Source organism: Ctenopharyngodon idella, chromosome 3 (genome assembly GCF_019924925.1).
Source record: "Ctenopharyngodon idella isolate HZGC_01 chromosome 3, HZGC01, whole genome shotgun sequence".
NCBI classification, from domain to species: Eukaryota; Metazoa; Chordata; class Actinopteri; order Cypriniformes; family Xenocyprididae; genus Ctenopharyngodon; species Ctenopharyngodon idella.
Genome location: NC_067222.1, coordinates 22195707 through 22212027, shown reverse-complemented (window position 1 = coordinate 22212027; position 16321 = coordinate 22195707). Strand labels below are relative to the sequence as shown.

At 34.9% G+C, this 16321-nt stretch overlaps 1 protein-coding gene across 1 annotated transcript; it reads right to left on the bottom strand.

Annotated features, from left to right (window-relative positions):
- Positions 1–6355: 6355 nt before the first annotated feature.
- Positions 6356–14668, bottom strand: ube2z (ubiquitin-conjugating enzyme E2Z). The gene is made up of 7 exons (XM_051887921.1): positions 13931–14668; positions 12389–12461; positions 11218–11405; positions 9817–9928; positions 9585–9697; positions 9247–9337; positions 6356–8200 (listed from the first exon to the last, which is right to left on the bottom strand). The coding sequence occupies exons 1-7, from the start codon at positions 14317–14319 to the stop codon at positions 8024–8026; spliced, it is 1143 nt and encodes a 380-aa protein (XP_051743881.1). The 5' UTR covers positions 14320–14668; the 3' UTR covers positions 6356–8023.
- Positions 14669–16321: the final 1653 nt, after the last annotated feature.

The window sequence follows — 16321 nt, the reverse complement described above, 5'->3', positions numbered from 1 at the left end:
AGTTAACTAATGAAACCTTATTGTAAAGTGTTACCAATGTAATAACAAAATATAGCTATAGTTGCTTAACATAAACCATTTTATATTTATCTGACTTTTGTAAATCGTAAATAAATAATTAAACTTTGAAAAAAAGAGTATAAATAGTATAAAAGTATATTTTTTGATGTGGGATATTTAATTAGCACTTTAAACTACTTTAAATTAGGCATTTACAAAAAGAGAGAATTTTATCCATTTAAAATATTGAAATTGTAGTTATAATTCATGCATGCTGTGAAAATATGAACACAAAAGTTATACAAAAAGTTATCAAAACATGTTGATCTCAGTAGTTTAAGCAGTATGCATACTTATTGACAGCACAAAATTAACAGCAGCATCAAGTCTGATTCAAAGTTTTTTGTTTTCTCCCTCTGAATACCTTAGAATAATACAATGTTTTATATTCTAACGACTTGTTAGAAAGCAAACTGGACTTTTTAAACTGGATAAGAGTGATGTAATTCCTGCCCTCTTGGAGGACGCTGAGAATGATTGTCAGTTCTCTGTCATTTCCCATGATGCCGCTCAAATGATGTGAGACCCTCTCTGCTGTCTTAGCAATAACACAATATAATCTGGATTTGTAAAACCCTGTAAATCCAGCCTTATTAATCTAAGCAGTAAGCCACATTGAAGAAATCCCCAGCAGTATGTTTAGGTGTTGTTTTCAACTCCTGAAACAGTTTTCTTGCATATCTAAACATTGTGAATTTAGAATGAATTGTTTCAAACGGTTTTCACTGTTATTTCTAAAATGTGTAAAATACATATCTACAAATGTTCCACGTTTTAGCCCATCAAAATGTCTTTTTAAAAAGAGATGTCTCCTAAAATGTAAGCATAAGTTTATCCAACCCACAAAGAGACTTGCGGGTTTATAAAAATATGTTTGATTGAAAAAGCTATGTGCAAATAAATAAATAAAACTAATTTACATTATATTACAATCAGTTTCATTTTACATGCAATTTCAATGTTAAATGAAGTATATTTGATATAATCCAGCCCCTCCAAATAAAGTAAGTTTCTAGATTATTTAGTATAATCTAAAAGAATAATCTAATCTCACAATAAAATAGGTCACTAAAGTTTGATAAAATAAGATATATCTTTCTCTTACAAATACATAGTGTACAAGTTAAGAGTACAACAACATATTTGTAGCCTATAGGAAGACAGTCATTTCCAACTAAAACAAAGTATAGCACAACAAGCAAATTTAATTATTTAAATATGTAATTAAAACGCATAATACAAGCACTTTTAAAATAAATAATTAGCACAATTAAAAACACCACTGCAAGATTTAATCATGCAAGCAGTTTTGAAAAATAAAGTTTTGTTAACAGATTTAGAAGCAGAGTGAATGTGACTTACAATCGTACAAAAAAGGAAAATAAGACAATACAAATTAACAAGAAAGAAAGAAAGAAAGAAAGAAAGAAAGAAAGAGTAAGGGAATGATCATCAGGTTCAATGCACACGCTGTTGTTAAAGTACCTGACTGATTCATATCATCAGTTCCTCTATTGTGTTTAACTTCTCGAAGATAATACATTAAATATTCGATATCCGTTTTGTAAAGACAAAGAAACAGTTTTAATGATCAGCAACTTGAAGCTAAAAAGCGATTTCCCACAAAATGGAGAGGGGGAGGGTGTGTCCAATCAGAAAAGTGTTTCGCCTCTGAGCTGGTGACGTACATAACACACCCCTGCGCGTACAATGTGAACAATTATATTCTCCAGTTGTTATATTTCTTCGTCCGTATAACTTAGCCTATGTTTCAGTTCACGTTTATAAAAGTATATTTTTTGTCCACAAATCTAAAGAACTGATCCCTTACTGAGCGCATGGACACAATAAGCATTTTTGTCCCTTTAATAAACGCCAAATGAGACCGGTTTACCAATAGCGCGCGCACGCGCGCGACACAGAGAGGGATGGAGAGAGCGCGCGTTGGAAAACAAGCTTTGGTTTGCTCTCATATCAGAGATCTAACATATCAACTGATGTATCGACAGCTCCCCGTTTCAGTTCTTCAAAAAACAAAGTATGTTTAACGCTCAAAACTGTGAAGAGACCGACAGCTATATGGTGTTGGTGTTTGATGTATATTATGCCCACTAGGGCAATGACTTGCACGTGGCTGCTTCCACCAAGTGGGCATTTTGAGATAATGCAATTCCCGAGAACTGAGACTCACACAGAATTGTTTGCTCACTATAAGTACATTTAAAGTGCACATTATCATTTATTTCCTTAAGTTGTTTACATTACCACATGAAGCTCCATTGACTGAATTAATTTATGATGAGACAATTAATGTAATCAGATGTCCAGCGAACAACAGTGACATTTTCTTTAGCTATATTATGGGAGCAAATCCCAAACGGCTGATAAATACTGTATACGTCTTTGGTTACCAATCATAATGAATTTCGTTAACTTGAAACTTTTGCCAGACTGATGTCACGTGCGATATAAAAACTGTGGTGTATACCAGACATTTCATTCATAATATGTCACATGGACACGACAGTTGTGTTACACTAGTGTTGCACATAACTGATGCTCAAAGTTCATGCAGGCTGTATTGATTTTATTCATTTGGTCATGTGAACAAATGCTTACTGACAAAGACATTGCGCTTTAAAGATGGTCTACATAGAGAGTTTCATCGCGACAAAACAGAAAAATAACTGAACTAACGAAGTAAAACGAAATATTGTGTCACTTTTGTGTGCTTAATTCTTGTATAATTTTCCAGCATAGCTACACATTAGATTCTGAATCTTTTCACCATTGCCACGTTTGTTATTTACTCTGAGCACATGCTTAAAGTAAACAAATAACAAAGACTAAAAAAGCTTAAAATGGCACACTTAATTATATACATTGTGAGTTAAATAAAATGTATTATTTAACCCAGACCGTAAACAAGACCAATCAAATTGTTTAATTGTGTTCTGAGCATGTAACGTGTTATTCAAATGTTTTAAAGGTGCAATTGCATAGTAAATCTGTTACAACAATTAAGACGTTTACCTATTTATAATAATTTTTAGCAATTTAATAAACAGTTAGCTATAACGAAAGACTAAAGTCAAATCGAATCTGAGGCAATCAAATAAGTGTTTCTAAGTGAATAATAAATTAACGTTTTCATAAATGAATGAATTAAGTGTGAAACTCAAACTGGCGTTTTCAGAGCAATAACAATTTTGTGGTTTAGATAACGCCTTCGTGTCGCACAAACAATTGTTTAATGTACGAAACATAAAAACAATGAAGACACCCCCAATATCTAACCTCATGACTTCCTCTGATAACCTCCTTAAACGGAACTGGTGTTTGTTAGTAAGGTGTGTGTCATAAAATCGTGGTTTTCTGCCCATCGTGATGATTTTTGTTGTCATGTTTAACTTGTGTTGTCATGTTTTTTGTGTTGGTGCTTTACATGGTTTTGTTGTTGTAGCCTATTGGTTAGTTTGCTTAGAATTTCTGATTGCTTAAAACTGGGGAGGACGTAGATCGTGACGTCACGAAACGTTAACTTTCATCGCCCCTCCCCTTGAATTCGAATGTTGTCATGGTTGTGATTGTTGTCGTGAGGGGGAAAAAGTCACTATTCATGAGGCAGTAATGTGGCAAAATCAATCAGACACAGACGAAACATTATATTTATGAAGTAGGTGAAAGATATCATATAGAATTAGGCTACAAGTGACCTTATTACGAAAGCATATGTGGCTCTCTGTTTGAAGGGAAACGAATTTAAAACCGAATTCGATTAAGAAGGTCCGTCTTGTATAGACATTGTGTTTCTGTTTACCAAAGATAATTTTTCAAAACTAAAAATCTCAAATAATATTTAGCAAAAGACACCTGAGGAGTATTGAAGTCAAGGTAGTTGCTCAAAAGAAGAGCTACAATTCTTTAATGATTTGCTATATCATAATTGCTACATAAAAAGTGTTTCTGTGTTCAATTGTGTGCTTTACAACTTTCAAGATTCATGCTTGAGAACAACTGCTTCACTTTCACAGTTTCTCAGAGGAAATTTGACCAAGGAGGTCACAGAAAACTATTAAAGGAAGGCTCAGTTAAAAAGTGGAATCTTTGTGACAAATTTAATCACATATGAAAAAATACTAGTAATTTATAGTAAATATTATAGTGTTTTTGAACCATACTATAGTAAAGTACTTGAATTAATTTGTTGTGGTAATTCTATAGTTGCTGTGGTAATATAACAACTATAGTAATGTAAACAAATTACTTTACCCAATACTGTACTAAGTTTTCTACAACTGTCTATAGGGTATATTATACTACAATAAATACACTACAGTTTACTGTAGTAAAAACTAAAGCATACTACAGTATTTAATACAGTTGATCAGTTCATTATAGTTAATACTCCAGTATGCTGTAGCATTCATTAACAAAGTGTTGTAAATACTATAATATATACAGTATACTACAATTTACTATAGCAAATACAGTCAAAAAATTATTCAGACATTTTTTATATATTTTTACTAGTGGGTGCAGGACACTATAGTTCATTTATGTAAGTGAGGATAGCAAAATAAAGTAAACTGTGACATATTATACCCAAAAATTTTTCATAAAGTGGACCACCACTAAAATTGATAAAAATTTGGGACCAAAAATTATTCAGTCACTTTGACCTGACCATGTTTTGATTAAGTGTTATCTGACATAATTATTATTTTTTTTCTGACACAGTTTAACTCTGAGATTTTGTCATATTTTATTACCATTTTAATTTAAAATATAGTGAATAAACTGTATTAATGAATGAAATGTTTGACTGTACTATAGTATTTTTCATGTGGGATACCATATTCTGTGGTGCTTATCAATATTTGTTAGTAATTGTGTGGTCACTGTAACTTAGATGTTTCAGCTGAACATTTCCACCAAGACAATTTCAATCGTTGTCAAACAGATGGTCAAATCTGTAGCTGCTCTTATAGTAAAGAGTTTAATGTCTTCTCTGATGTATAGAGGGCAGAAGATATAAAACAGCATGCAGAAATTACATACCACAACAGAGACATGGTCTTTCTCAATTATTTATGAAACAATGTTTTACTACACCATAGTACACTGCACTATTCACATATAAGTAAACAGAGATTTAACTTTTTGATATAACTTCAGGATTCATATAAAGTTGCCTCCATAAAAGCACATCTAAGAGTTTAGCCAAACATCATCAACAGTTCAGAACTTTGCTTTATTTTTCAAACCCATCTTTCATTAGGTTTTCAACAGGATTAACAGGTTTTTCAACACGAGAGTTGGCTTGTGCTCTGTGGTGACAATAGCTACGCACTACTGCCCCCTAACGAGCGCTCAACAATGCTTCAAGACAAGCAATTATACACACAGCGATTGTACTTACATGATTAAAAGTGCTCTTTTGAAGGATAATAATGTGTCATAAATGTAAATGTAAGGGATAACATTTTTTTTATATTAATGAATTATGTAAGATCAGTGAGATTTTAAAACAACATGAGGAATATTCTTGTGCCCTGAAACTAAAATGTAACTTTTTTGTGTGTTGATCTGATGTGCACTAAACATTTCAACTCAAGACATTGAAATCAAAATCCTAATTGTCCAAATCAGTCACAGTCCAAAATGTTTTAGAAATATATGAATTGTTTTCACAAACACTGCATAAAACTGATTGAGAGTTAACAGCAAGGGATATATTAATGTGTTATGACCTAAAAACACTGAAACCTGATGAAATGTTGAAATATATGCACTGAATTACTAAAATTAAAATTAAGCATCACTTTTATACACTACTTTTCAAAAGTTTGGGGTCATAAGTCTCTCATGCTCACCAAGGCTGCATTTATTTAACCAGAAATACAGTAAAACAAAGATATATTAAATATTATTAGTTTAAAATGATTGCTATTTGAATATATTTTAAAATGTAATTTATTCCTGTGATGTCAAAGCTGTATTTTCAGCATCATTACTCCAGTCTTCAGTGTCACATGATCCTTCAGAAATCATTCTGAAATGTTGATTTGCTGCTCAAGAAACATTTCCTGTTATTATCAATGTTGAAAACAGTTGTGCTGCTTAATATTTTTGTGGAAACCATGATACTTTTTTTTTTTTAAACTCAGCTTGAAATTAAGTGAATTATAAGTGAAATAATAATATACACTCCCTCTGCCATGTAACACTTGCCAATTTTGAATAATTAAAACAGTACGTCAATGAAACAAATGTAATCAAAGAGAGGCACAAGTAATCAGAATCAGCTTTATATATATTTTTTCTTATAGTTGCAATTGATACATTAATTATTTACATAATTCATTCTCATTTCGCTAACAAGGGAAAAGCATTAGTACATCACAAAGTCAAACTCACAGTTAAGGAACTGTTTCCTGTTGCAGGGCGTTCTAGAAGACACATAGACTTGACAGTCAAACAATCAAGCAACCTAACAAGTGCTGTCTTATCAAAATATGATGCCCTAGACCAGAATATATTCTCTATCGCTTAAGAGAAATCAACTGCATCAAAATGATAGCACATGCAAAAACCTCAGAAGCGTACTTGGGCACATCTGAGAAAATAAAACTTTGCTAAAGGATTTATTTATTTTTTGTGTGTGGTTAATCACTCAGTCGAGAACCAAGTTTATCTGCTTTTCCATGGATAAAATGCATTATAAATATACATGTATACAGAATAGTAAAGGCTGCCAGTTTGGTTGTGTTTAGCATGCTGTGGGAAACTATATTTAAAGGGATGGATTGCAATAGATCGTTGTAAAATATTTAGGTGCACTCTCGTGAAAACTAATCAGAGCATAGATAGACCCATGATGTCAAGAAATGGTTAAATACGATCCCATTCCTCTTCTCCAAATCTGTACTAGGCAGCTTGATCCAGTTGCATATGAGGACACCAGTGACCACAGTATCCCCGGTAAAAGAGAAGGACATTTTGTAGCAGTATCGAGGCTGGTGTGGAACTGCTGTCTAAGCATTGTGAGTGAAATTACAACAAAAACCATGTAAAGTATGTTTCTGTCTTGCTGAAAATTCAGGATTATTCCCAGAACAATAACAGAAGAACAGAATGATGTCTCTTTTGACACTCAACAGCTTCACAATTAGAGACAGACTTAGGATCACCAAACGAAACTGTATTTCCAACGAGTCGACGACACTCAAAAGGCAACCATTCCCATTAGTGCTCGGCCGGCTGCTGATACTTTCACCAGTTCAATAGCATTTTAAGAACATTGAACATTAAAATAAAACTTCTCTATATAATTATATGTACATTTCTTTAAAGTTGCATCCGTTTTTCTTGCTCTTAAAGTGTGGTGTTCAATTCATTGTGAATTTGTGTCTCAATTTAAATGATTTCATTAGTGAAAAACAAATGTTTTGATTAGACTAAACAGTGGAACAAAAAGAAATGTGTGCATTTGCAAGTAAACAGGTTTGTTTTAGGAGTGATTTTATTATCATTATGAATTATTTGACTTCATATGTCTTCTTTTTTCTGTTTAGCTCTACAATGGATGCAGCAAGAGACAGAGAAACATGGACTCAAAAGGTAGAGGCTGTGTTGACCTGCTGAGGAGCCGGTGTATACATCTCTGTCACTTACAAATGTACACACGCGCACATACATCTATATGCAAGGCCCTCATTCCCCCTCCTGCCTGAACCTCTTCTCCATCAAGAAAAAAAAATAAACAGCAAAACAAAAGGCAGTCATTGGCCAGCACACAAGAGCAAAAATAATATTAACTCTGTTCTCCATGAGTGGATTCTCCAGGGTTTTTTTTTTTTTTTCCAGCTCTTCTTGCATCTGTGCTCGCTTGAGGAGTCCGGAGCTGCAGGTAAAGGGAAACGATCTAACCTTTGTTTGCTTCACACCCCTAGAGGGCACTCTAAGGCTGTGAGCTGCCCTGACTGTCCGGATCGGTGCCGGACGAGCTGGTGTCCGAGTCAGAGTCGCCGTCGTTGTCCTCTGGCGGGCACTTTTCCCGCAGTCGCCTCTGGATGGCTCTGAGACGAGTCAACAGACCTTGGTAGTCAAAACGACCTCTCTTCTCCCCAAAAGGATCCTGCAAGACATGCATCAAAATACACACATTTGACGGGGATCAAAAAGGACAAAACAAAATGTTTAGGATATTTAACTACTTTAAGGCACAAGTTGTAAAACAGCAAAAAAGGTTTTTGCTAACAAAAAAGCAGTGACAATTTTCAACCGAACTATTTATGTAAAACTATATAATACACTGCCATTCAAAAGTTTGGGGTCAGTACTTTATTTTTTGGGAAATAAATTAATACTTTTATTTAGCAAGGATGCATTAAATTGATCAAAAGTGACAATAAAGAATTATAATTTTACAAAAACATTCCATTTCAAATAAATTTTTTTTTTTTTTTACTTTCTATTCATCAAAGAATCCTGAAAAAATCCACAAAAATATCAAGCATGATAATAATAAGAACTGTTTCTTGAGTAGCAAATCAGCATTTTAGAATGATTTCGGAAGGGTCATGTAAGTAATGACGCTGAAAAGCTTTGGCATCACAGCTTTGACAACTAAATTACCAAAAAAAATAAAAAATTATATATATATATATATATATATATATATATATATATATATATATATATATATATATATACATAAAAATTGTTTTTTTTACAACAAAAATCATACCACTATAGAAAAAGTAAGCACAAATTAAACAAAGACAATACAATTCAACTACAGTCTGTGCAACAGTTCCACTTAACTACGTGTGACACGACTACAAAATGCCTGAATACTGATTCATAGCAGGACTTGAGAACAATAACAACTCTGAAAATCACACAGAAATGGCTGTAGGCGAATGGAGGCTGTACTCAGTGATTCAGCTCAACTCAAGTTCGCTTTACTACGAGGTGTGATTGTACGTCACATTCTTTGTTCTTTTTGGTCTTCTGTAAATGCTGACATGAATGACTCACCACAGCTAATAGGAACATTTGTAAAATCACAATGCTAAACGTTTGCATAAGGTTGTATTTCTAATGTTATCATGCCAATCGAAATGACATCACAGGGCACAACATGAAATGTAGCAAAGCACATTTGCAAACAGTCATTACCTGCATGTTCTGCCCTTGGAGATGCAGACGTTCTTTGCAGACCCCCTCATAGAAATCATAGTACTCCAGGAAGGATTTCTCCATCACGCTCCTAGGAACAGAAAAACAATGCTCTTAAAAGGGTGTGTTGGCCATTTAAAAACCTATACAAGTATTAAAAAATTCTAATGGATTCAGGGTTTATGATTTAAAAATTCTTGTTTTTGATAAGTAATATAATTTCCTAAGAAAACTTAAACCATTTAATAAATGGCAATACTAATAAATACTTTAGTACGGGCTACAAGCCTTTAAAACGGACCCTGATTATGCAAAATGGCTGAGGGATCATCACTCACCACAAAGCCTCGGGACACGGCACTTTACCCTCTAGCATATCGCACACAGCTACTCGCATGGTTTCGTGGCGGATACACTCGTTGTAGTTTTTGCTGTCACCTGGATGCCTTTCCTAGCAAATAGATGACAGTGCAGAATAAACTATAGCGTTCACTGTGAACCAAATAAAACACGGATTACAGGAGGACCGCATAGGGACCTTCTAAACCAAGAATGTGGGAGAAGTAGTACCTGCTCAAAGCCTGGCTCATTGTGGTAAGGGTTCTCTGTCATTAGGGACTGTATGGATATGAGAACAGAGGAGATGCTCTGGGCGGGACTCCACGCTGGACCAGTCCAAGTGCTGTAGAAAGAAACAGCTGGGATCTGAGTAAAAGCCCATTCATACCAAGAATGATAACATAAATCTGTTTTCAACATTGATAATAATAATAATAAATATTTCTTGAGCAGCAAATCATCCTATTAGAATGATTTCTGAGGGATCATGTGACACTGAAGACTGGAGTAATGATGCTGAAAATTCAGCTTTACCATCAGAGGAATAATGACATATATAAAATATATTCAAATAGAAAACTGTTATTTTAAATTGTATTTTAAACTGTTTTTACTGTATTTTTGATTAAATAAATGAAGATTTACTGAGCAGAAGAGACATCTTTAAAAAAAACATTAAAAAAACCTTACGGATCCCAAACTTTTGAGCAGCAGTGTGTGTGTATATATATCCATTTGTAAGAAACACCTTTATTTTGCAACTTCCGTCTACGCGTTACCTTCTTTATACTCTCCTTTTTACTCATCTGTACCGCCTGCATGTGTGCCAGATCGTGATGCGACAACAAACCAGTACTAGTAGTCTTAAAAACAGTAACAGCTTTTTGTAATGTTTATTTTTCTAAATAAAATGTATTTTCTACAACTGGAATATCTCATATTCGTTGTTTCCTAATAAGGATTTGCACTAGATTTTAGACACTGCACACTGTAGCACAGAAGCATGAAAGACTTTCTTGACTGCTGTAATGTCATAAGCTGTTATCAGACTATTGTTCTCTTGTGTGACTTGATTTCTTTCCCCATTATATAACTTTATTATTATTATTATTTTTTTTAAAATATTTTTTTGTTGTTGTTGTCCCAATTGGGAATGGCATTTGGCATTAGTAAGTTAATAGAAATGTAACTGGTTGTGTAAAATAGCTACATAATATCGTAATATCGATCGATATAACCCTGAATCTAATCGAATTGTAATCGTATCACAGAAGTTTTTGGTGTATATTTAAATATGTTATCGCTGATTAAGAGAAATTATATCAGGTCGTATTGTGATGAAGCGTTTAATCGTTTTTATCAGAAATTGATTCCAACAATTCTGATTTTATCGTTTTTATCATTTATCAGCTGGGGAAAAAAATAACTCAAAGTGATTCCAACGATATTGATCCTCTGTGTCATTACTGTTATAGTTGTGGTGTGGATTTTCCTACTCTCAAAGAATTAGAATGATTAAAACTTTATAGTTATCATCCTTAGTGTGAACAGGCCTTAACTCTGGAACTAAAAGTGGCTAAATAAAATATCTGTGAGAATCCAATAAAAGCCTAAACAAGAAATGTGTCTTACCCGAGGATGCTCAGGCAAACTTTGCCGTTGCGGTAGAAGTTGGGGTTGAAACGAACAGTATTGTGCCCTGTAGTGATTAGTTTGACGCGTGGAGGGTGGATGGGATAGTCAGGGGGACAGCGGAACAGGAAGAGGAAGAAGCCACCCTCATACGGCGTGTCGAAGGGGCCGGTGATGAGGGCATGAATCTGTGGAGACAGGAGGAGGAAGAGGGTTTATTTGAGGGGTTTCACCTTTCTAGGCCACAATAGAAAGAATAACCAGATACATTCATACACTACAGCAATTTCCATGACTTTTTAAAACACTTTTACAGCATTTCTTAATTTAGTATAGTGTCAAAATATACTATTGTTCATTAATGCATGCTTGAACATAATACTTTAACTCATGTTAATATATACAACTTGTTTAAATATTAATACAAAATGTTAAAAATATATTTTTGCACACTACAGTCTGTAAGGTATTTTAAATGTTTTTTTTTTTTTAAAGAAGTCTCTCTTATGCTCATCAAAGCTGTATTTGTTAGATCGACATACAGTAATATTTAGAAATATTACAATTTAAAATAACAGTTAACAGTTTTTTTTTTTATGTTTTAAAATATAATTTATTCCTGTGATGTCAAAGATGAATTTTCAGCATCATTACTCGTCTTCAGTGTCACATGATCCTTCAGAAATCATTCTAATATGATGATTTGCTGCTCAAGAAACATTAATTATTATCAATGTTGAAAACATTTGTGCTGCTTAACATTTCTGCGGAAACGATAATGCATTTTTTTCCCAAGATTCTTTGATGAATAGAAAGTTCAAAAGAACAGCATTTATTTGGAATAGATTTTTTTTTTTGTAACAATGTAAAAGTATTTACTGTCAATTTAATGCATCCTTGCTGAATAAAAGTATTTTTAAAAAAACCAAACCTTTGAACACTAGTGTATATGTAGAAATGAACATTAACCTAGAATAATAAATGCTGTAAAAGTATTATTCATTGTTAGTTCATGAAACCTAATGCATTAACTTTGCACGTGCAATCACAGCATTCATTGTATAGTAAGAATATAACAATACAAGGAAGGATGGAGGGAGGGAACACAGGAGAGCGAGCGAAATGCTCAAATATCACCATAATTGTGAGGGAAATGTCTGCTGATGCTTACCTTGGTCATGTCGTGAGGATCAGGAACCACAAACATACCCGGAGGAGGTTCTTTATAGATGGACATAATGTCTCTAAAAAGAGGAAAGAAGAGGAGAATATGTTCACAGAATCATTAAAAACAAAGAGGCATCACTCACATGAAGAAATATCAGTGGCAGTGTGCACCATTTTTGTCAAAGCACGAGAAGGAAGCAGAAGCCACATACAGACCCTGCCAAGAAAATCATCAGATCACTGAATGCCTGTAATACAGAGCCAAACTACACATAAACATAAGTGACTCATTGTAACCGAGTGCTTTCATTTTCGTGTCCACATTTCCATTATTAGTCCTCCGGGGACGTCTGATCAAATTATGCCCAGTCCAAAGTCACTGCCAAGTGATAATTCCCTGAGAGTGTCAACATTGTACCTTATAAATGCGGTCGCCTGTAACAGATTAATCTGCAGGCACACTTGTAACATTTGGCTGGAAAATGTTACAGAATGCCAGGCTAGTAAAGATTGACTGGTCATTGATTTGAGCAATATTGTTACTGATAACTACTTAAAAAGTTCATGCCATCATTTGGTAGATGTTTAAAGAATGAAACCCAAATGAACAATTACAGCACTGTGCATTCATCAGAAAATAATAATGCTCACAGGTGACTAAAGTGCATAATTTTTAACATAAATTACTCAAATTTGTATGCATAATTCTCAAGCAAGAAATGCATACCTAAGATGAAAATAAATTAGAACGAAACAACTTTGCATTAATGTCATAAAGATAATGACTTCTATAGGCTATTGGCAAGCATATAGTGACCTCCCTGTACACTTGAGCAATAGCTGGAAATTGGCTCTCTTAAATCTAAATGGGATTGAAAAGGACTGGAAGGCCAAGAAAACTTTCAAAATCTGATGAGAAGTTTCTCAGATTTTCTTCTTTGAGAAACTGGAACAAGTCAAGGAGGTCACAGTAAATACTTATTTTTGCTTAAAGAAGCCATTTTGTTCTGATTTTTTTTTTTTTTTTTTTTTTTTTAAACATTTTGTGTACATATTTCCTATATTTTCTGTTTGTATCATAATAAAGACCAAAAATAATTATGGATGGTCATTAAAACACAACAAAGCTGGTGGTAGCCTAACACACACACACACACACACACATATACCAAGATATATATATCTTGGTATATCTTTTATTTATTGACTTATATGTGTGTGTGTGTGTGTGTGTGTCTGTGTACATATATATCATGCATATAAACATAAGTATTATATATATATATATATATATACACATATACACATACACTTTATTACATAGATTTATAATATTTATATTTTTGTGGTCTGATATTTATTATTGTGCCAAAAAGCAACAATTACCAGTTAAATATACATCTGTTTTCGGAAGTTCATTCAGCATTCTGACATATGTTTTGATGGGAAAGTAAATTAACAATGCAAATAGCACGCAGGCTAACTTAAAAAGTTCTCTTACACTTCCTAAAACAAATACAGACCATATAGGACAGTTCATCATTACCTTTTTATCCGGAGAATACACTGCTGAGATGCCTTTTCGTTGTCCCAGTCGGTGCTTAACGTGGGATCCCAGGAGGTGGCGTGAATTTGGGACAGGAGGCCCGCTCCGGCCGGGACTCCTGATCCGATACCGGGCGGCAGGGATGGAGGAACGGCCACGGGGACCGTGGAGTCAAGCGCATGGGTCAGAACACCGAATCCGCTCTCCACAGCCGGAGTGATGGTATGCGCGATCCCGGGAGCGACCACAGACAGGCCGGTCTCTGCCGGAGGTGGGGAGGCTGATGAATGCCCCGGTATAGAATTACCCAAACTCGCGGAGAACTGCGCTCCGTGGTCCTGCGCCATCCCCACCGATCCGTTGGCCTCCTCCCCAACGCTATCCGCCATCGTCGATGAGACCGAAGAAGCCACAAACTGTTTGAACAGCTGTCAAATCAATCAGTTTCTTCTGCAGTTTCTGTTTCTCCTCGCTCGGAGGCAAGTAGAGGAGGGCAGGAAGAGAGAAATGACTCCTACATGTTCTCCCTTTTCTTTCTTCCGACCTCAACTATAACAACCTATGTCAAGAGCAGCGCTGATTTTAATGTATTATCCGAATTAGCTGAGCATTTAACATTCACATCAATGAGCAACTGAGTTTAAGGTCTAAACGCATGTAAACGTAGTTTCTCCTCGTTCGGCCTGGCCTGTTTATCAGTGCTGTTTCATTTCTCTTCACTTCCTCCTCATTTAGAAGGAAATAGTGCCATCTAGCGGTGCACTCCTGGAGGAGGTTCAAGCTGAATGGGAGTTGTGAGGAAACGATTCTGGTTCCGTTAAAGATTCTTTTAGTACATTTATTGAAGAAATATTTGGATAACAGAAATGCAATTCTACTCGAAATGTTTTTTAAAAGTACAGTAAGCGAATTAGTGTTTGATTCACTAAAAAGAACTGGGAATCAGACACTTTTGGTCTCACTGTATGTTTTTGATTCGCTAAAATGAATCGTTTCATAAGAGTCATTCGTTAGGGAACCGGACTACATTGGTCGAACTGCATGTTTTTGATCCACTAAAAAAGAACCGGCTCATAAGAGTCAATATTCGGTCAGAGGTCGACTTTTCCAAGTGGTACTCACTGCAGAGCCAAATGACATCCAGCTCCCCTTTTCTGGACGTCATGGGTTGCGCTTGACCTATCGTACTGCACCTCTGTGGATTTAATGGGTGGAGGGATAGTTATGGGTAGGGTTTAGGGTGTGGTAGGACCTTCTAGCTCCACCCATTACACCCTAATTACATCTAGAGAGGGGGAGCTAGACTTCACACTCCACCCATGACAGTGAGCAGCCACTCGACTACACTGGCCTACCAGTTAAACCACGTGCGCACCAGCTTGACCAGTCATTAGGTGGTTCTGAAAAAGTTTAAAACAACCCACCAAAGCTGGTTTAAGCTATTTTTTTCCAGCAGAGTTAGTGGAGCTGAGATGAGGAAAATGTGTCATTTTTTTGTTATGGTGTTCTGTAAGAAATAGTCAGGAACGCACTGTGCCTTATAGTTCAAATGATGTGCGTAGACAAAAATTGTAAGCTTGGCATTGACAAAGGTCACACGTGACTGAAACGCTTGCCCTTTTTTCAGTCAAGTATTGATTTAATTTCACACTTGATGACTAGATATAGCATGCAGACTCTCTTGAAGTGTTTCACATTCTGTAAGATGAATAATGAATGCAGTCACAATCTTTTAGTACGGCTTGCTTCGGTACTGCCCTAATTTTCCTTTCAAAAAAATGTCTTTAAGCAATGGTTTCAGTCATGTATTTTTTGTATTGCAACTACAATTTAATTAATCTGTTTATCATTTTATTAAACTATGTGAGAGAACATGGATATTAACTTGTTTTAGATGAGTACACAACATTAAGAGCCAGTTACCAAGAATGTGCAAGTCAATAGAAAGCCCCATTTCTCTATACTGTCAAACACTTGTGTTCTTTGGGTCTTGATATTGCATACAATCAGGAGGTTCATAGCAAGCTAGTAAATGATAGGTGAATAAATGGGAAAACAAATCAAAAGCAAGAAATATTTTTAGATATGTTAGAGTTCAATACAAATCTCTACAATGAGTCTTAGAGTGTTTAGTTTGACTGACTTTGGGCAGCCTAAAGAGGTTTTGAATAAAAGTTAGGCAATCCAAATCCTATAGTAGTCAACATTTGAAGTGAATCAAAAATAAGTTCAAAGTTGTCCTAAGACGACGGTTTTAGGACAACTTTGATGAAAGGTTTTGATCCACTTCAAATGTTGACTACTGTAGTTTTCAAAAACACCAGGCTAGTCTGCATTCCCACAACAGACTCTACATTCTTATAACAGAAAAAACAAAAACACAAAAGCAAA